Source organism: Plecotus auritus (genome assembly GCF_963455305.1).
Source record: "Plecotus auritus genome assembly, chromosome: 4".
In the NCBI taxonomy this organism is placed as follows: domain Eukaryota; kingdom Metazoa; phylum Chordata; class Mammalia; order Chiroptera; family Vespertilionidae; genus Plecotus; species Plecotus auritus.
This window is the reverse complement of record NC_137775.1, coordinates 816,221-840,314: the sequence shown is the minus strand read 5'-3', so window position 1 is coordinate 840,314 and position 24,094 is coordinate 816,221. Positions and strand designations below refer to the sequence as shown.

Here is a 24,094-nt window from a genome sequence, read left to right as displayed (position 1 = left end):
TCAGCCTGGCCTGCGGGGATTGGGCTGAAACTGGCAGTCCAACATCCCCCGAGGGCTCCCGGATTGTGAGAGGGCGCAGGCCAGGCCGAGGGACCCCACCGGTGCACGAATCTGTGCACCGAGCCTCTAGTGTTTCATTAACATTAGATGACAGTCGACTTCAGTCGTTGCCTCTTCTCATAATTCTCTCTTGCACTTATATAAAGAAAACGTTTCCATTGGACAGTGAGCCATTCTCATCAGTCTCACTTGCCCCTGCCTAGACGTTCTGTGTCCCTTTTCTGAGTCAGTGCTGGTCGAGTCCTCTAAACAACAGGACTCTGGCCCGGAGTCCCTGTGCCGGCTTATGCAGCTTACCTTCTCGTCTTCCTCCTGCCTCAGTGGCGCTCCCGGCGGCTCTGGCCCTTGGATGATGCAGACGTGAACCCGGAAGTGTCGTCAGGGTGCTGGCTGGCACCCGGTGTGCAGTTCCAGCTCGCTGTGGTCCCCGGGGAGAGAATGCCAGTCACCTGCACCAGAGCAGTGTTTGTTTTTTAATCCTCACCGGAGGACATGTTTCTGGTGATTTTCAGAGAGAGAAGGGGGTGGGTGGGGGGAGAGAAATAGAGACGTGAGAGAGAAACGTCAGTGGGTTGCCTCCTGTGCTCGCCCCCACCAGGGATCAAACCTGAAACCTAGGTATGTGTCCTCACCAGGAATCAAACCTCCAACCTTTTGGATGTACCGCGACGAAGCTCCAACCGACGGAGCCGCCCGGCCAGGGCAGAACGGTGCTTTGTTCGCTGGTAAAACACCACACTGTGGCACCCTCTGTCCAGAAGCTTCGTTTCTAACTGTTCTCCCACCTCTGCCCCAGCCCTCTCTCGGTAAGACATGAAACGCCTTAGGATATGGGCCTGTTTTAAAATCCACTCATGTTTGTTTGCTAATGCAGGACTACAGTAGAAGTTTGAAGATATTTTTAATTTAGATACGTTCCTTGAAGTTTTTTTTTAAATCAATAGGTTTGAGTGCTGTGAATTCTGTTTTTGGCACGCTGCAGAATATAAATGGAAGCATCTTATTTCTAGGAAGCTTCTTTGAATCAGTTGACGTAGTTTTAAGCATTTACTTGGATGTGAAAGTTACTTTAAATACAGAAATGGAAGTCTCAATTTGTGCATAGAATCTATGGCACATTACCCTTGTTCAAGTCCAGGAACTTTTTTTAGAAATGTCTTTTTAGTATCTCACACACTTAAAGAATAATCTCCGTGCCGATTTAAGAAGCAGGCTATAAAAGCCGGTTTTCTCATTTATCTGGGTTTTTTTGAATATTATAAGGTTGGGGCTGGTTCAGTAACATGATTGTTTTCTTTGAGCCCGAGCCGGCATGGCTCAGGGGTGAGAGCATCATCGGCTTGTGCACTGGAGGGTGGGGTCCATTCAGGTCAAGGACGCATAGCTGGGTTGCAGGTGCGAACCCCATTCATGGTGCAGGATGCCCGTGGGAGGCAGCCAGTCCATGTATGTGTCCCACGTAGATGTTTCTCTCTCTCTTCTCCTCCCCATCCCTTCCGCTCTCTGTAAAGACTGAATGGAAAATAGAGCCTCACTGCTTGAGTGAGGATTAAACAGAAGGAGGAGGCATTTCATTCAGAATTGTATGCATCTTGATTTGGTCGTCAGAGCACAGGAAATGCTTTGAACTGCTGGACCTTGTATTCCAGAAGGAGAAGTTAAAATGTGTTATCTTCTACAAAACTGGGTCTTTTGTGTTTTCAGACATATGAGTGCCGGGCCTTTAGTCTGGGCTGAGTTGTTGTTGGTTTGTGTTCTGCTTCACCAGAGACAGGACTGACCGCGCCGTCCGGGGAAGTGGCACTCACTGACCACCAGGCGCCTTAGTGTGGCCGCTGCTTCTATGCACAGGCAGCGTAGTGACCTCAGCGCCCGTGACGTAAACAGTAGCCTCATCGCAGAGCAGGAGACGCGAGCCCTCGGGCCGTGCCCAGAGCCAGCGGAGATGGCAGTGAATTCTGGCCCCTCCCAGGTCCCGCCTCCCGCCTCCCTCCCACCAGCACCGCTGCCTGCTGCTCGCGCTGACAGTCACGTCCCTGGAATTCTCCCTAGAGTATCAGAATTTTTATAAAAATAGGTTTATTTTGTATTTAATAACGTTCAGTTTGTAATTATAACTTATTATGTTCATTTTAAACATTTTAACAATATTTCCAAACATAGATGAAACTCGTTTATATCCATCCCCCAGATATTACCATTTTCAGAGTTTTGTGATGCTTAATTTATTATTTTTTGTGGGTTTTTTTTTAGCTAAACTATTTTAAAGCAAAAGCTAGAAACTAACATGTTATTTCTTCTCTATCTTGCTGTGCATCTCAAAGACATCTCACAGGAATGCAGTGATCCTACAACAAAGTAACCGTAACTCTCCCTATCTTCTCCTATGCAGCCTTGCTCAGAGTCTGGTCTCTTTCACAGCGTGCTTTTGCAGTTAATGCATTTGAATCAGAATTCAAACAGGGTCCACATATTTTTGTTCTCTCACAGCTCTTTCAGTCTAGAGCAGTGGTCGGCAAACTGCGGCTCGCGAGCCACATGCGGCTCTTTGGCCCCTTGAGTGTGGCTCTTCCACAAAATACCACGGCCTGGGCGAGTCTGTTTTGAAGAAGCGGCGTTAGAAGAAGTTTACGTTTAAAAAATTTGGCTCTCCAAAGAAATTTCAATCGCTGTGCTGTTGGTATTTGGCTCTGTTGACTGATGAGTTTGCCCACCACTGGTCTAGAGCATTGCAGCACCCGACCCCTTTTTATTGCGTGCCGCAGACTTGCTGGAGAAACGCGGCTGGCTTCTCCTGTAGTGTCCCCGTTCTCCTGTAGTGTCCCTGTCCTCCTGTAGTGTCCCCATTTTCCTGTGGTGTCCCCGTCTTCCTATAGTGTCCCCGTCCTCCTGTAGTGTCCCCGTTCTCCTGTGGTGTCCCCGTTCTCCTGTAGTGTCCCCGTTCTCCTGTAGTGTCCCCGTCTTCCTATAGTGTCCCCGTCCTCCTGTAGTGTCCCCGTCCTCCTGTAGTGTCCCCGTCCTCCTGTAGTGTCCCCGTCCTCCTGTGGTGTCCCCGTTCTCCTGTGGTGTCCCCGTTCTCCTGTGGTGTCCCCGTTCTCCTGTGGTGTCCCCGTTCTCCTGTGGTGTCCCCGTCTTCCTGTAGTGTCCCCGTCCTCCTGTAGTGTCCCCATCCTCCTGTAGTGTCCCCGTTCTCCTGTAGTGTCCCCGTTCTCCTGTAGTGTCCCCGTTCTCCTGTAGTGTCCCCGTCTTCCTATAGTGTCCCCGTCCTCCTGTAGTGTCCCCGTCTTCCTGTAGTGTCCCCGTCCTCCTGTGGTGTCCCCGTCCTCCTGTGGTGTCCCCGTCCTCCTGTGGTGTCCCCGTTCTCCTGTGGTGTCCCCGTATTCCTGTGGTGTCCCCGTTCTCCTGTGGTGTCCCCGTCCTCCTGTGGTGTCCCCGTCCTCCTGTGGTGTCCCCGTCCTCCTGTGGTGTCCCCGTTCTCCTGTGGTGTCCCCGTTCTCCTGTGGTGTCCCCGTCCTCCTGTGGTGTCCCCGTCCTCCTGTGGTGTCCCCGTCCTCCTGTGGTGTCCCCGTCCTCCTGTGGTGTCCCCGTCCTCCTGTGGTGTCCCCGTCTTCCTGTGGTGTCCCCGTCTTCCTGTCGTGTCCCCGTCCTCCTGTGGTGTCCCCGTTCTCCTGTGGTGTCCCCGTTCTCCTGTGGTGTCCCCGTCTTCCTGTGGTGTCCCCGTCCTCCTGTGGTGTCCCCGTCCTCCTGTGGTGTCCCCACTCTGGGCTTGCGTTCCCCCGCGGTGGTGGAGGAGTCCGCCTTGTTTCGGTGGCTTTAAAGCCTTGATTGGATCAGGTGCAGCTGTTGGACCGGGGCGTGGATTAGGAGCCCAGCGGGAGGCGGAGCTGTGACCGCCTGCACCGCCGGCGTGAAGTTCACCGGTTTCGGGAGCAGTGCATACCTGTTCGTACCGGTGCTGTTACACGATGACCCTCAGGCTTTCCATAGAATGTTCTCTCTGACGTTGGGGAGACTGAAAGGAAACCGGCTTGGGGTTGGAGGCCGTGTAACCCCATTCATAGCAGCCAGCATGGCTCAGGAGATAGAGAAATGTCACTGTGTGTGACTGAGAGAGGGTTACCAGCTTGGCAGCTCAGGAAGTGGATTAGCCATAACGTATTGGGACTTTATCAAGGAATTCAACAATAACTTTCATCGTGTTCTTGTGTTTAAGGGCCGTTGTTTAACGAATTAGTGCCACGCTGACAAATGTTACTGTTTGGTAGACTAACATGCAAAAGACTCAAGAATTTTAATTTTACTGAAACCTAATTTGAATCAACAATATTAGGTGGTCACCAAAAAGCTAGTGCAATTTAAATGGCATTCATTACAGTATAGTATTAGAGTCAGCAGGAGACTTGCAGCTGATCAGACAGGTGGGTTTTTGTGGTCAGTTCTGGAAACTGTCTCCGGCTAGGAGGCCAGAAGAGAAATGTGTTCGGGAGAGAGGAGAACAGAATAGCAGCCGGGTTGGGAGGGTGCTCCGGGGAGGAGAGCAGCTGAAGGAATGAACTGGAGTGGGAGTGCCATCTGGAGAGGTGCTGGGCTTGTAAACCGTGGCTCCCACTGTCCCAGGTGGACACACCTGGGTGGGTGCTGTGGCCTCTGGCGTACAGAGGCCAGGGATGTTCCCACAGTGCCCTGCACGGCCCCACCGCCGAGAATGCCCAGTCCAGGGTGCCAGTGCCGGGGGTGAGACACTGCTCAGTCTGAACTAGAGCCGTAGTAAGGAGAGAACCGCCTCTACCTGTGGCTCGGTGTCCACAGAAGGAATTTTCATGTGCACGGAACTCTGATTTCACCAGCCCGTTCTTGTCCTGTTTCCTTACCCGGGGGGCGCTGTACCTAGCAGAAGTCCATTGCCCTCTACTCCATTTCATCAGTAACTTGGAAAAATGACCATAAGCCACAGTTTGAACGTAGGTCTAAATGATACCAAAGGGTAACGGTGAGCCCAGTCATTGAAGCTGTGGGAAGTGAACTGTGCTTTTGTGTGAGGCCTGCTTCCTGGGTGCTGAGCTGCGGGAAGAAAGGCGACCTCGCTCAGCGAGGCGGTGAGCTCCACGTGCTGTGGTCGGTGGGCAGGGCTTCTTACCTCGAGGTCTGCTAATAGATTTTGTGGGGTCTTTGGACATGGATGAGAAAGTAATCACATCCTTATTTTCAGTAAATAAACTTTCACTAACTTGTAATTGAAATTCAGCATTTTTATTACTTAGAAGTTTATACTCATACCTACCTCAACATTAGAGTTGTATGAACCAACCCTAGATACTTACATTACTACTAGTGGCCCGGTGCATGGATTCATGCACATTGAAAGGAAATTAATTAGAAGAAATAGTTTAATATTGCTGTTCACCCTTTCTCTATAATAGAAGTGTCAGAGGTGGAAAAAGTTAGTAAAATGTACATGAAAATAACATATAAATTGATTAATAATAAACAATAACAACATGATATAACAACAACAAAGACATGATATGAAAACAACAAAAACATGATATAAAAACAACACTGATAAAAACAATGACTGATGAGCTGATTAAACTTATCCTAATGTCTCCCTGTACACCACGTTCAGAGTGAAAACACTCAGAGTGCTTGACTAATGTCCCTTGTGATGAAGTATTTACAACTTTAACGTCACACGCTCTTCGAACTCGAGAGAAAGCAACGTAAAACTGAGCATGTCCGAAAACGGGTTCAGGTAGGAGTATTCCTACTCTGTCTAGAGTTTGTCCTTGCGATTTATTAATAGTCATCGCAAATGCTGGCATCACGGGAAACTGTCTTTGAATCAATTTAAATGGGAGGCCAGTGTCAGATGGGGACAAATCAATTTGTTAACCATTAATTTTTTTAAGTATGCTGGGTATGCTGGAAAGTTGATATCATTTGGAGAAACTTTGCCTTTGCTACAACATTGAGTAAATTTTCCATCAGATGGTTTTTCATCGGAGAAATTTGGGGATAGGCAGAATTGACATGTAACAGTCATTCCCCCACAACTGTGTTCGATAACTGCATCCTCATTGACCTCATCTTCGCTGTGAAGGCGGTTCCTACCAGTAACGGTAGTACTTGTCGAGGACCGTTCTTCAGACATACTCTGTCGACAGCGTCGCTTTCTTTCAGCCTCAGGGGTACGTTGTGCCGATAGTCGGTCTTCAGATACATTCTGACGACGATGCGGCTTCTTTCAGCCTCAGGGGTACGTTGTGCCGATAGTCGGTCTTCAGATACATTCTGTTGACGATGCCGGCTTCTTTCAGCCTCAGGGGTACGTTGTGCCGATAGTTGGCCTTCAGACATACTCTGTCGACAGCTTTGGCTTCGGAATGTCAAGAACGTGACCTCGTTACCTGGCGCCCACAGCACCGTTTTCCGGACTGGGCAGGGCAGTGGGCCGCTCTGTGCCGGGGTCTCGGCAGTGTCGGCTGCGATTTGGTGGGCTGTCACTCTGGGGGGGTGGGGGGGCCTGTGTCCCACTTGGGGGAAGCCGAGTGTCACTTTGTTGGCGCCAGGTCTGTGGTGCCGTTTCTCTCTAAATGGCCAGTGCGCGTCACAGCAGGTCCTGTGTTGAGCGTCTGCCCTCTGGTGGTCAGTGCGTGTCATGGCGCCCTGTTGGAGGGACACAGCACATTGGTCTTTATGTCTGCAGATGGCACAGGCTTTAGTATTGTGGTGATGGTGCTTTAGTGGGGTTGTCCCGTTGTGGTGCTTGTACTGTGTTTTATGGTGCGAACAGGCTGTAGGCTTCCAAGGGGGCTGTGGCCAATCGGTTGTGCCCTCTGGAGCGCACAGGTGGCTTTAGGTGGTTGGGGTGGATGTTTGCACAAACGTGGTATTTAAGATCACGTCAGGAATACAGACGTGTTATGTTCTTTAACCATGAGTGTGGTCATTTTGTTCTGCGGGTTTAATGTATTCTTCAATTGATCATCTTTCATTCCCCAAGATACATTTGCATGGTGGTTATTCAGATACAGAGGTTAAACCAGGTTGAGAGTACTGGGGTGCAAACTTCCTCTCTGGCCTCCCACACCGCCGGCTGAGAGGCTGCGGAGATTTCTAATTCCACTGGAGTCTAGCAGCAAAGCACAGATTAGCTTGTCTCGTCAACAAACGGTTAGCGGATGTGAGCAGTCAGTCGTTAAGTAGGTGATGCTGGCAGTTATAACAGGCATTTAGAAAATATGTTGGCTCATTGGTTTTCGCAGCAGGCTGCTTTCTGGCACAGGTTTTTGGCCTTCCTTACAATGTTTAGGGTTGGATACTGGATGGATTTTTGTTCAGGTTCATAAAAGGGGAGATCTGCTTGTGGGAGGAGTAAGCTTAGCCTGTGAAGACATTTTACAGTTATTTCTTTTAAGCTTTCAGAAGTATTATTTTCCCTGTACAAATTTTATGTAATGAAATGCATATAATTTTAAAGAGTATTCTTCAAGTCCTAGCATTTAAAAAAGTGTTTATACAAGATTCAAAAAACCCATATTCAAGTATTTTTTCTGTCTTCTACCTAAACTGTTAATACTCAAGTGTTGTTACTGTTTTTTTAAAAAGGGAGTCACGTGGCTGTTTAGTTGGTGGTTTTCTGTGCTAGGAACATGTGTGTCTGTGACGAAGTGGTCGGTCCTGCAGCAGCTGTTCGCTCCACGGGAGGGCATGGTGCTCACCTGTTCGAGGCTGGCACGGCTGTCACAGGCCAGGAACGGGGTTTCAGATCGATGGTGACCACGGTGAGAAGAAAAGGGACGGGCGCGGTGGCCTGCCGAAGATCAGAACCGGTGGTTCTGGTCAGCTTGAGCTAAAGGAGACGGCGCTGCCTGGGGAGTTCTGCCGGAGAGGCGCGAAGGCCGGTGGTGGTCCGTCTCACTGACTCGTGAGACTGTTAAATACTCAAAGGAAAACCTCCTCCTTTAGTTTTTTGCTTCTTGCATTGGCTCTCTAGTAATTTCATTACATCAGCCGTTAGAAGCTGTCAGTGACTCAGTTCCCAGCAGTGTCCCGTTGATTTTGCGGACCTCGATTTAACGAACTTCAGATTTAATGGACAGAATTTCTGGTCTGTATGTCATATGTGAAAATTAACACCCTGTTAATTTTAAAATGCTTTTAACCAGGATTTGCTTATTAAATTAACAGGTTATTTTTTGTTGTTAATTCACTGTTACTTTTAACAAGCTTCAGTGCATAGGCCATATGTTGGAAAAAACTCTAATAATCTCGTTCACCTAAGTAAGTAATACACATCTATAACCACAGTCTGCATATTTAAACCCAGGAGTCACCGCTAGGAAGCAGTGTTCGGGGGACGCTGAGCACGTGGCCACACCACGTGGACAAGGTGATTGGTTCTGTGTCACGTGGCGTGACTTTCGGCAGCAGTTTTCACGGAGCCGGAAACGAACGTGGAGGAGGGGAGCAGGTGATGGCCACATGGCCTCTGCCGCCCTGCGTTAAATGACTGCAGGTCGCACACGGCACACGGGGCACCGATGGTGCCGGCCGAGGGTGCAGGCAGGTCCTTCCTCCCTGCTCCACACCTTCCTCCTGGAAGCAGGCACTTCATTGACATATCGGAGGACCTGCAACTGTGTTTTTATTTTAAATCGTTTGCTTGCGTGGTTTGTGTAACCAACACTAAGGAGTGAGTGCTTTTTTTAATGGAAACATCTGTCTTTGTAAATGACAATTATTGGCTACAACATGATCAGAATACTAGTGACCTGGTGCATGGATTCGTGCACATTGAAAGGAAATGAATTAGAAGGTGGCCAGCGGGGCAGGACTGGGCGAGATGGGCCAGACACGCCCCGGAGCCAACCTCCTGTGGTCCCTTTCTGGCGTCTGCGGAGTAAGCGGGGTCCCTCCCACCGGTGGGGTTCCTCAGCCTGGCCTGCAGGGATCAGGCCAAAACTGGCTCTCCGACATCCCCCAAGGGGTCCCGGAGTGTGAGAGGGCACTCTGCAAAGTTGCTGTCGTACAGGGTGTGGAACGCAAACGCACGTGTGCAGTAAACCAGACTCGGAGCCGACGGTGCCCCAGCAACAGCGTAACCCACGGCCGAAGGTGGAAGCGCGCGGCCCCGCGAGGAATCGGGCTCCCTCCTCTCTGGTTTCGGGGTGCGTCACCCGAGAACCACCGCTGCCACGTCACTGCAGCTCGGCAGCTCCTGTGTTGAGCGTCTGCCCCCTGGTGGTCAGTGCACGTCATAGCGACCAGTCGGACGGTCAGACACTTAGCATGTTAGCCTTTTGTATATATAGGTTAGCCCTGTCATCGAGACTTCATGGCTGTTTCTTGGGGATGTAAAGGTTTGTTTTCAAGAGGGCTCATCAGTTGGAAACAGCCATGGGGGAGTCGGATGTTGTTCCTGGAATGCTTTTCTGTTTGTGTGTGCAGCCCCGTGTTCCAGCTGGCGGAGGCGCGCCCGCAGCAGTGGGAGGGGCGGGCGGGGACGGCACTGAGGGCCGGGTGTGATGGCTGAGGCGGGATGCGGGTGGTTCGCTCTTCCAGACGGGCTTGTTTGAGGAAATGTCCCTCACGTACTCAAACTCCCTCAGAGGTGTGAAGTGGAAGGCCGGCTGCTGTCCTGCTACGGCCGCCAGGCTACCCCTGTGCGTGGGGGACCGGCTGGGGGACAGGCAGGCGGCCAGGGCAGCCATGACCTCTCTCAGCTCCAGACGCCTTACTCATCCACCCGCCCACTTCTGGAGGGCCCGGACCTAGTCAGAAGAAGAGGAAAGGTCGTATCATATCCACCTCCCTTCAGGGGACGGGAGCCTGCTGAAGGGACACCAGCATGCAGGCCAGAGCCCAGGTTGTGGCGCCGGGAATGCTGGCGGCCTGCGGGCCCTGCTGCGTGGCCAGCTGTGATGGAGGACCTGTTCCTTCCCGGCGGGCAGGGCCGCCCCAGCACCACACTCAGTGGGTGTGCCTGCACGGGGCCGCCCCAGCACCACACTCAGCGGGTGTGCCCGCACGGGGCCGCCCCAGCACCACACTCAGCGGGTGTGCCCGCACGGGCCGCCCCAGCACCACACTCAGCGGGTGTGCCCGCACGGGGCCGCCCCAGCACCACACTCAGCGGGTGTGCCCGCACGGGCCGCCCCTGCACCACACTCAGCGGGTGTGCCCGCACGGGGCCGCCCCTGCACCACACTCAGCGGGTGTGCCCGCACGGGGCCGCCCCAGCACCACACTCAGCGGGTGTGCCCGCACGGGGCCGCCCCAGCACCACACTCAGCGGGTGTGCCTGCACGGGCCGCCCCAGCACCACACTCAGCGGGTGTGCCCGCACGGGGCCGCCCCAGCACCACACTCAGCGGGTGTGCCCGCACGGGGCCGACCCAGCACCACACTCAGCGGGTGTGCCTGCACGGGGCTGACCCAGCACCACACTCAGCGGGTGTGCCCGCACGGGGCCGCCCCAGCACCACACTCAGCGGGTGTGCCCGCACGGGCCGCCCCTGCACCACACTCAGCGGGTGTGCCCGCACGGGGCTGACCCAGCACCACACTCAGCGGGTGTGCCCGCACGGGCCGCCCCAGCACCACACTCAGCGGGTGTGCCCGCACGGGGCTGACCCAGCACCACACTCAGCGGGTGTGCCCGCACGGGGCCGCCCCTGCACCACACTCAGCGGGTGTGCCTGCACGGGCCGCCCCAGCACCACACTCAGCGGGTGTGCCCGCACGGGCCGCCCCAGCACCACACTCAGCGGGTGTGCCCGCACGGGCCGCCCCAGCACCACACTCAGCGGGTGTGCCCGCACGGGCCGCCCCTGCACGTGAGTCATCGTTACTACTGCGCTCCCGTGCGGAGGTTCAGGGACTGGATTTTATCCGCCCTCTCAGACTTGGTAAAATAACAGCAGCCTAACTTACAATCGACGGAGTAAATGAACAGAATACTGAAGTGTTTTTTAAGGGGATATTCTAGTAACAACTGTACTCAGCTGTTTCTGTGTGACGTTAAGGTAACCAGGCAAACTGAATTGTTATTTATTAACACTTAGGTAGTGCCAGCAGAACCATATCACCGTTTGATGGCCCTTTATTAGGGCTGAGAGCACAGGGAGAGCTGTCCTTCCCTGGACAGGAGTGCTGTTGCTGCTGGCACTCGCTGTCCTCAGGGTGCCTCTTCCTTCCATTCATCTCCACTTCTGTGCACTTCCCGCTGGGACTGGATGTTTGCAGTCTCCTCTGCCAGGGGCGGGGCGTGACCTGCCTGGGGCGGGAGTATGCCTGGGGGGGAGTGACCTCCCTGGCGGGGAGTGACCTGCCCAGGGGTGGGGGTGGGTGGGAGGGGAGTGACCTGCCTGGGGGTGGGGGGGGCAGTGACCTGCCTGGAGGGGAGTGACCTGCCCAGGGGTGGGGGTGGGTGGGAGGGGAGTGACCTGCCTGGGGGTGGGGGGGGCAGTGACCTGCCTGGGGGGGAGTGACCTGCCTGGGAGTGGGGGGGAGTGACCTGCCTGGGGGTGGGGAGTGACCTGCCTTGGGGGTGAGGAGTGACCTGCCTGCGGTGGAGTGACCTGCCCTGGAGGGGGAGTGACCTGCCCCGGGTTGGGGGGTGTGGGGGGGAGTGACCTGCCCCGGGGTGGGGGTGTGGGGGGGGAGTGACCTGCCTGGGGGTGGTGGGGAGTGACCTGCCTGGGGGGGAGTGACCTGCCCTGGAGGGGGAGTGACCTGCCCCGGGGTGGGGGGTGGGGAGGGAGTGACCTGCCTGGGGGCCCCATAGGATGAAGGATGAACATGGGCTCTGCCTTCCAGGTGGCCTTTGCGGTCCCTCTGAGTCCCCGCCTTTGCGGTCCCTCTGAGTCCCCGGGATCTTGCTCAGCGGGCATCCCTCCCGGACCTGGGCTGTGTCTGTTTCTGTATTGTTTGGTGGTTTGGAATTGTTTTTTGACGATTCTCAGAGAAACTGGTGATCCCGTGTTTTGGGGACCCGTAGGTACACATGTAGCTGTTTTATTCTCATCACGAATGACATAAAACTGGTCTTGTAGCAAAACGCTGGCGTCCCCTGGAGGTTCCTGGCCCTTCTGGTCTGACGGGTTCTGTCAGGGTGAGCCTTGGCCGGAGCGGGCGCCGTCTGGCGATGAACACTTGAGACTGTGACGTGAAATCTGCGGTGATGGCAGTGGTGGTGGGTCCCGGACTGGAGCTGTGACTCCCATCGTGGGAACTTAGATGTGTGTAACGAAGCGTCAGGACTGTTTCCTGAGGTATCCAGGGGCCTCTGAGAGGCCGTGGGCGGAGAGTGGAGCAGGAATGAAGAACCGGACCGACCTCAGAGCGCGGCCGTGCAGGCGAGGATGGGGTGCGGGAGCCGGAATCGGGGCGCGGGGAGTGCTTGGCGCAGAGAGTGTGAGCGTGCACACGGTTCCGTGGTTCAGGAGCCGCTTTCACGCGCACTGTCACGTGTGAAGGCTCAGGGTCGCCAGCGTGACGCAGAGCTGGAGAGGGGCCGTTAGAGCTGGCTGGACAGGCGGTTGTGTGAGGCGGGGAGCCCGGAGCGGCCCTGCCAAGTCGCTCCCATTGGCTGCTCCCCCGTGACAGCCTCCCTCACCCAGAATCGGTGGCTCAGTGCTCTTTTCCCAACACGCGTGCCCTGAGCTTTGGCTTCTGGCCCGTGGGGACGGGCGGGTCTGCTGCCTCGTGGTCAGACAGAGCGAAGCGGGGGTAGAATGTGCCTGTTGTCTACTTTCTGGTGCGGTTTCGTGTCGTTTATACAGTGAACCCCGTTCTAATAGCCCACTTCCCACGCTTCTCTTCCAGTCAGTACTTGTCACGTCTTAGTTATCAGTGAAGAGCAGTTGGTGGATGGGGAGGTAGAGGGACGCTAACGGGCGGCTTCGAGCCTCTGCCGTGGCGAAGGCGTGGCACCTGAGAGCTAGGAGGCCACCGAGCAGCGCCGAGGAACGACACTGCCGCGGCCGTGACGAGGCTCGGGCGGGTCTGGGTGCGTGTGGAGATGGAGTGACTGGGTCTTGGGAGTGGAAGGGGGAAGGCGGGGAGGACTCCTGCCGAGCAGCGGGATCCGCATTAGTGCTGGAGCCGAGTCTGACCCCAGTAGGGCCCGGCCCTGCCGCATCCAGATGATGTGTGGCCAGCAGACTGAGGCCTGTGGTGCGATCCTCCCTGAGTCCTGGGTCCTACAGCGAGGGCCTGTGACGCATGTGAGTTCCCCCACGGAACTCGTCCAGTGATTAAAAAGGAAGAGCATCCCACAGCGCCCCCTGCTGGCCGGGGCTGCAGTGTCGTTGTCTCTAGAGCAGTGGTCGGCAAACTCATGAGTCAAGAGAGCGGCAAACCGGCTCGCGAGCCGCGGTTTGCCGACCACTGCCCTAGAGGAAGGTTCTGAGAACAGCCTACATTGGACGGCTGACTTTGGGCACGTGGTTTGTATTGGAAATTAGTTACGGTTCCGTTCTGCGGAGTTTCGTTCACTCACGTGCTCGGCAGGAGAGGCTGGCATCCCCGTGCTGTCGGGGTCGTCTCTGTGACCTCGGCTGGACGGACTCGGGGACAGACAGGCAGGGACTGGCACTCAGTGGGTCTGGACTTAGAGCTGGATTTGTCACATAAATGCTTGAGCAAGACACTTACACGGTGTGGGTTTAATGGCCAGGCTTGGAAACAGGGTTTGGTAGAACCTGCTGAGCTGGGTTGTTGTGAGGACGTACCAGAACAGAGCACGCCCAGTGGGCCTGGCCCTTGCCGAAGAATCAGTAACTGTTGGCTGTTACTAAGAGCAGCGACGCTGCAGCCATCATCTTCCCCACGAGACGCGTGAGGCAAAGAGCAGTCGTACACAGCTCGTCCCACGTCACCAATTACCTCTGAAGACAGGTCCGTCTCGCACTGTCTGCCTCGGATGTTTAGGGCGAGGAAACGTTTTAAAGAGTGGTGAGCTGCTCCGGCTGGTGGCTCGGCTGGTTGGAGGTTCATCCCAGACACCAAAGGTTGGGGTTCGATTCCTGGCCCGGGCACATGGCTAGGTTGCCGGTTTGATCCCCAGTCGGGCGTGCATGGGAGGCAATCATGTCCTCCCTCCTCCCCCCTCCCCCTGCCCCCCCTCCCTTCCTCTCTCCCTAAAATCAGTGAAAACACCTTTTCTGGTGAGGATTGGAAAAAAGTGGTGAACTGCCTTTTTCGTGTATCAGTGTTATAGAAAGTGGGTCTTTTCAGAATGCTGTTTGTCAACCAACGTGTGATGTGTTTTCCTTTAGGATTTGGAGTTCCATGGAGTGATGAGGTTCTATTTTCAAGATAAAGCTGCTGGGAACTTCGCAACCAAATGTATCCGGGTCTCCAGCACGGCCACCACACAGGATGTCATCGAGACGCTGGCCGAGAAGTTCCGGCCCGACATGCGCATGCTGTCCTCCCCCAAGTACTCGCTCTACGAAGTGCACGTCAGCGGAGGTCAGTGGCCCCGTCCCTGCCAGGCATGCGGCCCCAGCGCTGCCCACTCCCCCACCCCCAGGTCCTCTTGCTTCCCCCCGAGGGGCCCAGGGAGCAGTGGGCGGCGGCAGAGCTTCTGTGTGTTGGGGAAAGGGTCTGTGCGTCCCCAGCACGCGTTTGTTGGAAGTTGGAATGAATCTGGGGTCACAGACAGCGATGTCGGTGTGCTGCTTGCTCCTGGAGAAGGCGTTCGTGTAACTCGAATGCGTGGACTGGAACAGCACAGCTAACGGTAACCCAGCTAAGGGTGTGAGATGGGCCCTCAGTCTTCCTGTAGGCTTAGGGCTGGTGATGTGAGCAGCACATTTTCATCACCGTTTGGGGAAGTCAGGGCAACTTGAGGAAGCTCTAGTAATTTCTCCTTGTTTTAATATTTGAAAAATCTGAAAACATTCCATATATCTATATCAAGTAACAGTTTAAATTGGACTGATTAGAAGTGTGGAATTTCACAAATTTGAATGTTTTAGAAATGTTCAGTCATCTGTAAAAAATGTAATTAATGCAGCAAATAAAGGATTGCATATAACACAAACCTAATTTGAATACTTGTTAAGTTCTATCCACAAATCCTTTTTAATTTTTTTGTTTGTTTTTACTTCAAAAAATACAGCTTTCTTTGTAAATTTGAAATTAGGCAAAATTTTTTGTAATGTGTGGAATTCAAGTATGGCCAAACATTTCCCCCCCAGTGGTATGTAATGTAGGCCATTGTTGTTTATTACTTTTTTAAAAAATATATTTTTATTGATTTCAGAGAGGAAGGGAGAGGGAGAGATAGAAACATCAGTGATGGGAGAGAACCATGGCTCGGCTGCCTCTAGCACACCCCACACTGGGGATGGAGCCCGCAGCCTGGGCCCTGGCCCTGACAAAACCAAACCCTGACCTCCTGGTTCAGAGGTCGACACTCCCTGAGCTACACCAGCCGGCTGTTCATTCCTTCTTTAAGGTTACGAGGGTCTCGCCTACGGGAGTAACGCCAGCCCTGAGTCTGAGTAGGACAGCCGCGGGTGGCTGGGTGCCCGAGGGGCCGTGTTCCTTTGCCACGACCTTGGGAGCGGAGGGGAAGACGGCCTCTCTACCTCACCGTGTCTGCCGGCCCTGGTGGGTCATGGAAGCGCCAAGTGGAGTCTCGGCGATCATAGAATGCACGATGGGAATCTGAGATCTAAAAGCAGAATTTCTTTAAATTTGATTTTTTTAAAAGAACCGTTTTCCTTTAGACTTTTAGATTTGCTTTTAATAAAAAAGTAAAATGTATTACTTGTAAGGAGGTGGAAACCATAGAGGTGTAAAAAGGAAAGGAAGTGGTCTCTCCCCAGCCCTTAGGCGAGTGAGCAGCCAGGACAGCCGGCCCTGTCCTCCCGCCCCTGGGTGCTCAGAGCTGGGGCCCCACCTGGGCCTCAGGCGGAGGGAGCCTCTGGGCAGACCTCAGTCTCCCCAGGTCACGGAGCCTCGGGGGGTCGGGCAGTTTTTAATGGCACCCCTTGGCCTAAGGCAGTGGTCGGCAAACGGCAGCTCGTGAGCCACATGCGGCTCTTTGGCCCCTTGAGTTTTTAGCAAAGGCCAGCTCAGGAGTACCCTAATTAAGTTAATAACAATGTACCTACCTATGTAGTTTAAGTTTAAAAAATTCGGCTCAAAAGAAATTTCCATCGTTGTGCTGTTGATATTTGGCTCTGTGGACTAATGCGTTTGCCGACCACGGGGCCAAGGTAATGCCTAACACCCTGTTTTATCGAGCAGCTGGATTCGGACAAATTACTAGGTGTTTATGCTCTAACAACTTTGTGGCTGTTGGAAGAAGTAATATGCATGAACGGAAGGAAAAACTAAACTCATCGCATTCTTAGCCAGTTACTGTCCTCTGGAGAAAGGAAAAGGATCCTGCAGTTTTTAAGGAGCGTGAACACCGCGAAGGCAGGAGCTGCCGGACCGTGAGGACATGTGCCCTCGTGGGCGGCAGGGCACGTGTGCGCGGGGGCACCTCAGCCTGCGTTCCGTTTGCTTTTACGGCTTAGACGTGATTGTCCTTAACGGTAGTCTCTCACATGCAGTGTGAAGGGTTTTTCTCCAGTGCAAACTTCGCAGCAACATCAGGGAAACTTCAGTTGGAGGCAGGAGTTTCAGACTTCTTCACCCAGCTACTGCTCTCTCACTGGTTTTTATTTCTCGTGTTTTCGGTTGATAAAACGGTAACTTGGGATTAGCTGTGCTACACTGCTGTGTGCGCATCCTGTCCACGGAGTGCCGCTGTGGGTCTGCGTATGTTTCACGTGTGAGCGGCCCGGAGTGCCGCTGTGGGTCTGCGTATGTTTCACGTGTGAGCGGCCCCCGCTGCCTTGACCACAGCAGGTCCGCCTCCCGCTTTGCGGCCCTCGTTGGAGCACCCCTGGGCTCAGCGGCCTTTGGCCTGAGCCTCCGGGAGCCTCCTGCTGCGTGGCAGGCTGGCTGGTGGCTCTCAGCGGCCTTTGGCCTGAGCCACCGGGAGGCTCCTGCTGTGTGGCAGGCTGGCTGGTGGCTCTCAGCGGCCTTTGGCCTGAGCCTCCGGGAGCCTCCTGCTGTGTGGCAGGCTGGCTGGTGGCTCTCAGCGGCCTTTGGCCTGAGCCACCGGGAGGCTCCTGCTGTGTGGCAGGCTGGCTGGTGGCTCTCAGAGGCCTCGGTGGCCGCCTTCTCCCTGCTCGGTGAGCCCGATGCTTGCTAGGTTCCTCAGGGGGAGGAAGACGGCACCGAACTGAGCACTTTACCCCGACAAAGAGAAGGAGGTGGTGGCTTGTGGCGGAAGCAGATCTGAGGGGTGAGGAGGGTGAGGTTTGGAGACGAGGGTCAGAGGCACAGAGCGAGGAAGAAGAGCGACCACTTCCACGCCTGAAGGTGCCACGTGGGCCGTGCCATTTCCTGAAGCACAGCGTGAATGCGCGAGGAAGAGCCTCGGGAATCAGCGGGACTTGGGTGCTGTGTGAGCACTTCCTTCCTGTTGCCATGGGTACTTCCCTTTCCAGAAACAGGCTTGTCTAGCAAGGCTCTAGAAACGGTGTGTTCCCTGCCTGGTTCGTGTGTGTCTCGCTTTCCCAGTTCCGTCTGCATGTTGCGAGGAAGCTGTCTCCGGCCAGGTGTGCACTGGGTGCACGGTGGGTGCAGACGGGCGCAGGTACCGGGTCAGGCAGTAAAACTCACTGAGCATTTGGCTGCATTCCAGTGTGTCCGCGAGGCCTCGAGGGATGCTTGACGTCTATAAAATTAAATGCATAGCCGGAGGTCGGGGTAGCCACAGCCATCGGTAACCATGGCGTCCCTTTTCCTCATTTCATGTTTTGAAGAAGAAAGAAGATTGGATGTGGACGAGAAGCCCCTGGTGGTGCAGTTGAATTGGAATAAAGATGACCGCGAGGGCAGATTCGTCCTGAAGAACGAGAACGACGCCGCTCCTCCCAAGGTAGGGCCCGGCTCCCCGGGCAGGCGGCTGCTCCCCGCACGGCGCCATCCCGCGCTCTTTCCTCGGTGACCGCTGGCACCCTGTGACGTTATGTACACACGGTCACCGCCCCGCTGTCACCCTGTGACGTTATGTACACACGGTCACCGCCCCGCTGTCACCCTGTGACGTTATGTACACACGGTCACCGCCCCGCTGGCACCCTGTGACGTTATGTACACACGGTCACCGCCCCGCTGGCACCCTGTGACGTTATGTGAACACGGTCACCGCCCCGCTGTCACCCTGTGACGTTATGTACACACGGTCACCGCCTCGCTGGCACCCTGTGACGTTATGTGAACACGGTCACCGCCCCGCTGTCACCCTGTGACGTTATGTGAACACGGTCACCGCCCCGCTGGCACCCTGTGACGTTATGTACACACGGTCACCGCCCCGCTGTCACCCTGTGACGTTATGTGAACACGGTCACCGCCCCGCTGTCACCCTGTGACGTTATGTACACACGGTCACTGCCCGCTGTCACCCTGTGACGTTATATACACACGGTCACCGCCCCGCTGTCACCCTGTGACGTTATGTGAACACGGTCACCTCCCCGCTGTCACCCTGTGACGTTATATACACACGGTCACCGCCCCGCTGTCACCCTGTGATGTTATGTGAACACGGTCACCGCCCCGCTGTCACCCTGTGATGTTATGTGAACACGGTCACCGCCCCGCTGTCACCCTGTGACGTTATATACACACGGTCACCGCCCCGCTGGCAGGCCAGGCCAGAAAGTAAGAATGCACAAGCACATTAACAAGATCTAGAAAAGAAATGGGAAGTTTTTGCTCAAACTATCCTTACAACTTTGCTTTACTAAAAGCTGACTTATTACAGCTGCTTTACTTCTTTTGAAGTTAGAAACACTATAAAGTAGATAATGACTTAAATGCTTAGTTATTTCTGTATTTTTATTAGGTTTCTTTTATTCAAATTACTCTATGTAAATTATTTGGCCGAAACCGGTTTGGCTCAACGGATAGAGCGTCGGCCTGCGGACTGAAGGGTCCCGGGTTCGATTCCGGTCAAGGGCATGTACCTTGGTTGCGGGCACATCTCCAGTGGGAGGTGTGCAGGAGGCAGCTGATCGATGTTTCTCTCTCATCGATGTTTCTAGCTCTCTATCCCTCTCCCTTCCTCTCTGTAAAAAATCAATAAAATATATTAAAAAAATAAATAAATAAATAAATTATTTGGATTTTTATTTATTGAAAATCATATTTCATGATTCTCACCCCAGTTTTCCTACTGGATCTGCCTGTTTGCATAGCAGTTTTGAGTTGTGGTAAAGTTTACACACAGTGAAAGGCACAGACAGTGAGCGTGTAATTCATTAAGAGTTGACGCCTGCCCTCACGAGCGGTCAGCCCGGTGGAACTGGGAACACGCCCTGGCCGGTGGCTGTGCCGCGGCGCGTGGATGGGCCGGGTTCAGCCCCAGGTGAGCTTGACGTGGTTCTGTCGTAGCCGGCGTAGTGATCATGTCCCTTCTGTCAGAAGGCTCAGAGCAACGGACCTGAAAAGCAGGAAAAAGAAGGCGTCATCCAGAACTTCAAGCGCACTCTCTCGAAGAAAGAAAAGAAGGAGAAAAAGAAGCGAGAGAAAGAGGCTCTGAGACAGGCACCCGACAGAGAGGACGGACCTTGCCGAGGGGATGACGTGTGAGTTACGTGGGCCGCACTCGTGCTGCTTCGTGCTCTAAGCCCGGTGTCTGAATTCAGCGGCTGTCAGGTCAGAGGTCACTGTGGGCGCGCGGTGGCTCCTCTGCATTGAGCTTTTTGCGGACGACGCCTGTCGCTCACTGAGTGCTCAGGGCAAGCCGGCCGCTCACTGCTGTGTTTCCTGATGGGCCATGGCTGTCCATGGTCTAGCCTTCGCCTTCTCCCGGCCTTCCTTTCGTTTCTGCCTGTGGGGTCCTTTAGGCAACAGCGGTTTCTTACGTACCTCCGAGACGCTTACCCCGCTCCGAGTTGTCACGAGCAGCGAGAGCAGCCCCGGTCCCTTTAAGGGCCACGTGCACTGACCCCCCCCCCCCCCACACACACACACTCACACTCTGAGTGGCCAGATTATTATGCGTTCAGAGGTCGTAATAATCTGGCCACTCAGTGTAGCTTCAGGAAAGTGAACATTGGTGAACCTTTTAGTTGTTAGAAATGCATAGTCCGTCTTATTTCTTGGGGTTGGGATGTTGTGTCACTCATTCGGTCTGTTTTAGGGTAACACGGATGAAAATTGCTGAGATGTGTGATTTATACATTTTCCTTTGAGCTTTGTTAATACACAATTATTAAACGGTATAAACCAGCCGTGGGCAAACTACGGCCCGCGGGCCGGATCCGGCCCGTTCGGCTGTTCTATCCGGCCCGCGGAGCCGAAAGAGCGGAGGGTTCTCTTGCTCTCCCCTCCGCTCCTTTACTTTGAATTTATATTAGTTCACACAAACACTCCATCCATGCTTTTGTTCCGGCCCTCCGGTCCAGTTTAAGAACCCATGGTGGCCCTCGAGTCAAAAAGTTTGCCCACCCCTGGTATAAACTCAGTGTCGGATCTGGACTGTAAGCTCCCGCTTAGCTGGGTCTGTTAGCTGGTGCTGAGGAAGTGCGCTCTGTCCACATCAGCTGCGGCTTGTGGTGGGCAGCGCCGGGCAGCCGGCACACAGCTGCCATTCCAGGTGTTGCGTGGCCACAGTGTAGCAGTTTCTGACACGGAAGTGTTTAAATGGTGTCGGTGTCCTTTTCCCTTACAGCGAGAATTCCCGCCTGGCTGCCGAGGTGTACAAAGACATGCCCGAAACCAGCTTCACCCGCACCATCTCCAACCCCGAGGTGGTCATGAAGCGGCGGCGGCAGCAGAAGCTGGAGAAGAGGATGCAGGAGTTCCGCAGCTCGGACGGGCGGCCGGACTCAGGTCAGGCTTCCCGGCGCTCGTTGTAACCCGAGTCAGTGACTGCGCCATCTAGATGAGGCCTGGGACGCTGGGCTAACGGGGACGTGGCCTGTTCACGGTGCGTGTCGTGTCTGGCCCAGACTCCGAGTGGGCTCCCGCGTAAGAGCTCTGTTCACAGAGCGCTGTTCCCTGCAGGGCCAACCAATCCACGGGTCTCTCCCTCCCTCCTTCCCTCTCCCTCCCTCCCTGCCACTCTCCCACTCTCTCTAAAAATAATGGAGAAATCTCCTCAGGTGAGGATTAACAAAAAAGGAGAAGGGAGGGGGTAAAAAGTTTTTAAAAGGGCAGGAGGAACGCTCATGAACATCGCCGTGTGCTAACCACGTTCCAGACCGAAAGGGACTCTGTCACAGGATGTGAGGATGAGCTGCTGAAGAGGGTAACTGGGGATTCAGGAAGCTTTCAATGTCGCTTAAGCGTCAAATCTAGAGCAGCTGGTGTGGACACAGGGTGGAGCGAGGACTTGTCGGCACACCCCGTGGCGGCGGCCGCTCGGAGGCCTGGTCCCTGGGCTCCTGACCAGCGTGCACTCTGCAGAGGGGCCTTTACCAGTCCCGGAGCTTGGACGGCTGCAGTCGCTCCCCCTCGCCGCATGCCTGTGCTGTTCACGGCATGCACCACTGTCTCAAATTATCTGTTGTTTTCGTGTTGGTCACCCTCCCCCGCACCTCCTCACAACTGGAATGCGAGGCAAGCACACTCACCTGTTGCTCGCCGTGGTCGCAGCCTTGGGGCAGTGGGGCCCGGGGTCTGCGTGGGTGTGCATGGCCACACGTGTGTATCCTCAGCCAGCAGGCCTGTGGTCCAGGACAGTGCGGTTTCTGTAAAGACCTAGTGTTTTTACTGTGAGTCACCTTGTCACGTGGCAGTTTGATCATAAGTAGAAGTAGATCTCTGTAGAATTCCATTAAAAACACACAAACAGCACGAAAACCTCAGGGGGTCACGTTGCTCTGCCCTCGCTGGTTTCCCTCCCAAGTTAGTTCACGGCTGGACAGAATGCCTGGTGTGAGTCCCGGGAGTACACGCCGGGCCCGTGCTTCGGGCCAGGTCCCTTCTGAAACACCGACGTCTCCTGGCGTCTGCTCCGTCTGAAAATGGTGTGTTCAGCGGGTTCACGTTAACTTCATCCGGGCTCTTTGTTTGTCTCGGGTTGATGGTGAGACGATAGAGACAGTGGGGGATGGACGGTGACAGCGGGAAGGCGAGGCCCTGGGACAGCCCTTGAGGGAACAGGACTGTGGACGCGCGTCCTCCTTGCTCCGCCCCTTACCCTCGCAGGACTGCGTTCACTGACGTGAACCCACTGGCCGGAGGCGAGGCGGGAGGGCTCCGTCCCCCAGGACGCTCGCCGAGGCAGCCGCTAGATCCTAGTGTGTGCCCTCCAGTAGGGGATGAAGGTGGAATTGCGTCCCTCCCGTCCCTGCACCCCGTGCAGCGAGAACTTGGGCGCCCCTTTCTTACGCGATCGCCAGCGCCCTCTGCCTGTACTGGAGTGCGGTTGTGCTCAGAGACGTCTGCTGTTCTCCAGGTGGAACGCTGAGGATTTATGCGGATAGTTTACGGCCGAACATCCCCTACAAGACGATCCTGCTGTCCACCACGGACCCTGCAGGCTTCGCGGTGGCCGAAGCTTTGGAGAAGTATGGCCTGGAGAAGGAAAACCCGAAGGACTACTGCATTGCCCGGGTGAGTGGCTGCCGGCAGCGCCGCCCAGAGGTGCCGGGAGAACGTGGCTTTCGGTGAACTTGCCCCGCGCTGAGTCCTTCCCACTGTGTGATTCAGAACCGGAAAAACCACGTGTTAAAGCCGTAGGAGAACGTTCTCTCGCCCGTGACACAAGTAACCCGTGCTCCCGTGTGAAGTGAGGGAAGTACAAGGAGGCAGATTGGAAACAGGGCCGCCCCTAGTTCTCTCGGTGGGCAGCAGCCCTTAACGTTTGGCTCTGTGTCCTTCCGATTGTTCTTGTGCCTGCACAGGTACAGTGTTTGACCAGTTCGCTTTCACAGGGCCTCTGTTTGCCCCCAGACAGTGACCTCTAAATGCCTGCTGGCTTACCTTTGAGGGACAGTCTCAGTGGACGGCTTTGTTTCAGGTCATGCTCCCCCCTGGAGCCCAGCACTCTGACGAGAAGGGCGCTAAGGAGGTGGTCCTTGACGATGACGAGTGCCCCTTGCAGATCTTCCGGGAGTGGCCCAGCGACCGTGGTGAGTGCGGGGGGCGTGCCCCCGCCGAGCCGCTGGCTCAGTCTCTGGCTGTGGGGGAGCCTGGCTGTAGGGGGTCTGGCAGGGCTCCCCGAGGGCTATTTGTGGGGTGGTTTTCTGTCCTCCCTGGTCCCCTTGTTTGAGGCCACGCCCAGCGGCTCGTCTGCAGACCTGGAGCAGACGGCCCCCCTCCAGTCGGCGTGTTGTGTCTTAAAGAAGCTGGGCCCCGCACTGCCTCGCGTGGAAGGCCGTGGTCCCGTCCGCAGTGGGGTCCCGCGGTGCTGACCAGAGGCCCGGGCGGATTGGCAGATGTGTGCTAATAGGGGAAGCGGCCTGCCACCCTACAGGTTGTCCAGCGATCAGTTATTTAAAAGTGAGCCCGGGCTTTTCGCTCTGCGGGCCGTTTGCTCTGATTATCCCAGAGCAGCGAAGGAGTTCCCTGTGCTTTTTGTTTTTTGTGTTTTTTTTAAATATATTTCTTTATTGATTTCAGAGAGGAAGGGAGAGGGATAGAGATAGAAACATCAATGATGAGAGAGAATCATTTGGCTGCCTCCTGCACACCCCCTATTGGGGATCGAGCCCACAACCCGGGCATGTGCCCTTGGCCGGAATCGAACCTGGGACCCCCCCAGTCCGCAGGCCGACGCTCTATCCACTGAGCCAAAATGGCTAGGGCAGTTCCCTGTGTTTGGATGGAACAAGTTTTCTTGCTCTCAGTTCACATTACACGCTAACTGCTGTGTAGATAGTCTTTGCATTAATAAATACATAAAGATTCATTGCCAGTCAACCCTGACAATGCTTGAATGTTGGTAGTTTTAAAAGTACACTTGCTTAATACTTTTTCTAGACAGCATAAAGGTTAAATT

The 24,094-nt window shown here is 54.7% G+C and overlaps 1 protein-coding gene across 22 annotated transcripts in view; it reads left to right on the top strand.

Moving 5' to 3' along the window:
* AFDN (afadin, adherens junction formation factor) overlaps positions 1–24,094 on the top strand; it is a 106,960-nt gene that overhangs the window by 20,808 nt on the left and 62,058 nt on the right. For 15 of the 22 annotated variants that reach the window (XR_013960365.1, XM_080663974.1, XM_080663981.1 and 12 more), the window contains exons 2-7: positions 14,343–14,538; positions 17,901–18,016; positions 19,567–19,730; positions 20,819–20,979; positions 22,550–22,707; positions 23,114–23,225. Coding sequence is in view for 21 of the 22 variants with exons in the window: in XM_080663974.1 (XP_080520100.1) it covers positions 14,343–14,538; positions 17,901–18,016; positions 19,567–19,730; positions 20,819–20,979; positions 22,550–22,707; positions 23,114–23,225 (907 nt within the window). In the remaining variant the exon portion in view is untranslated. Of the gene's footprint in view, positions 1–5,716; positions 5,813–14,342; positions 14,539–17,900; positions 18,017–19,566; positions 19,731–20,818; positions 20,980–22,549; positions 22,708–23,113; positions 23,226–24,094 lie in introns of those variants that run through there. The other 7 variants (XM_080663982.1, XM_080663989.1, XM_080663979.1 and 4 more) reach the window with 4 other exon arrangements.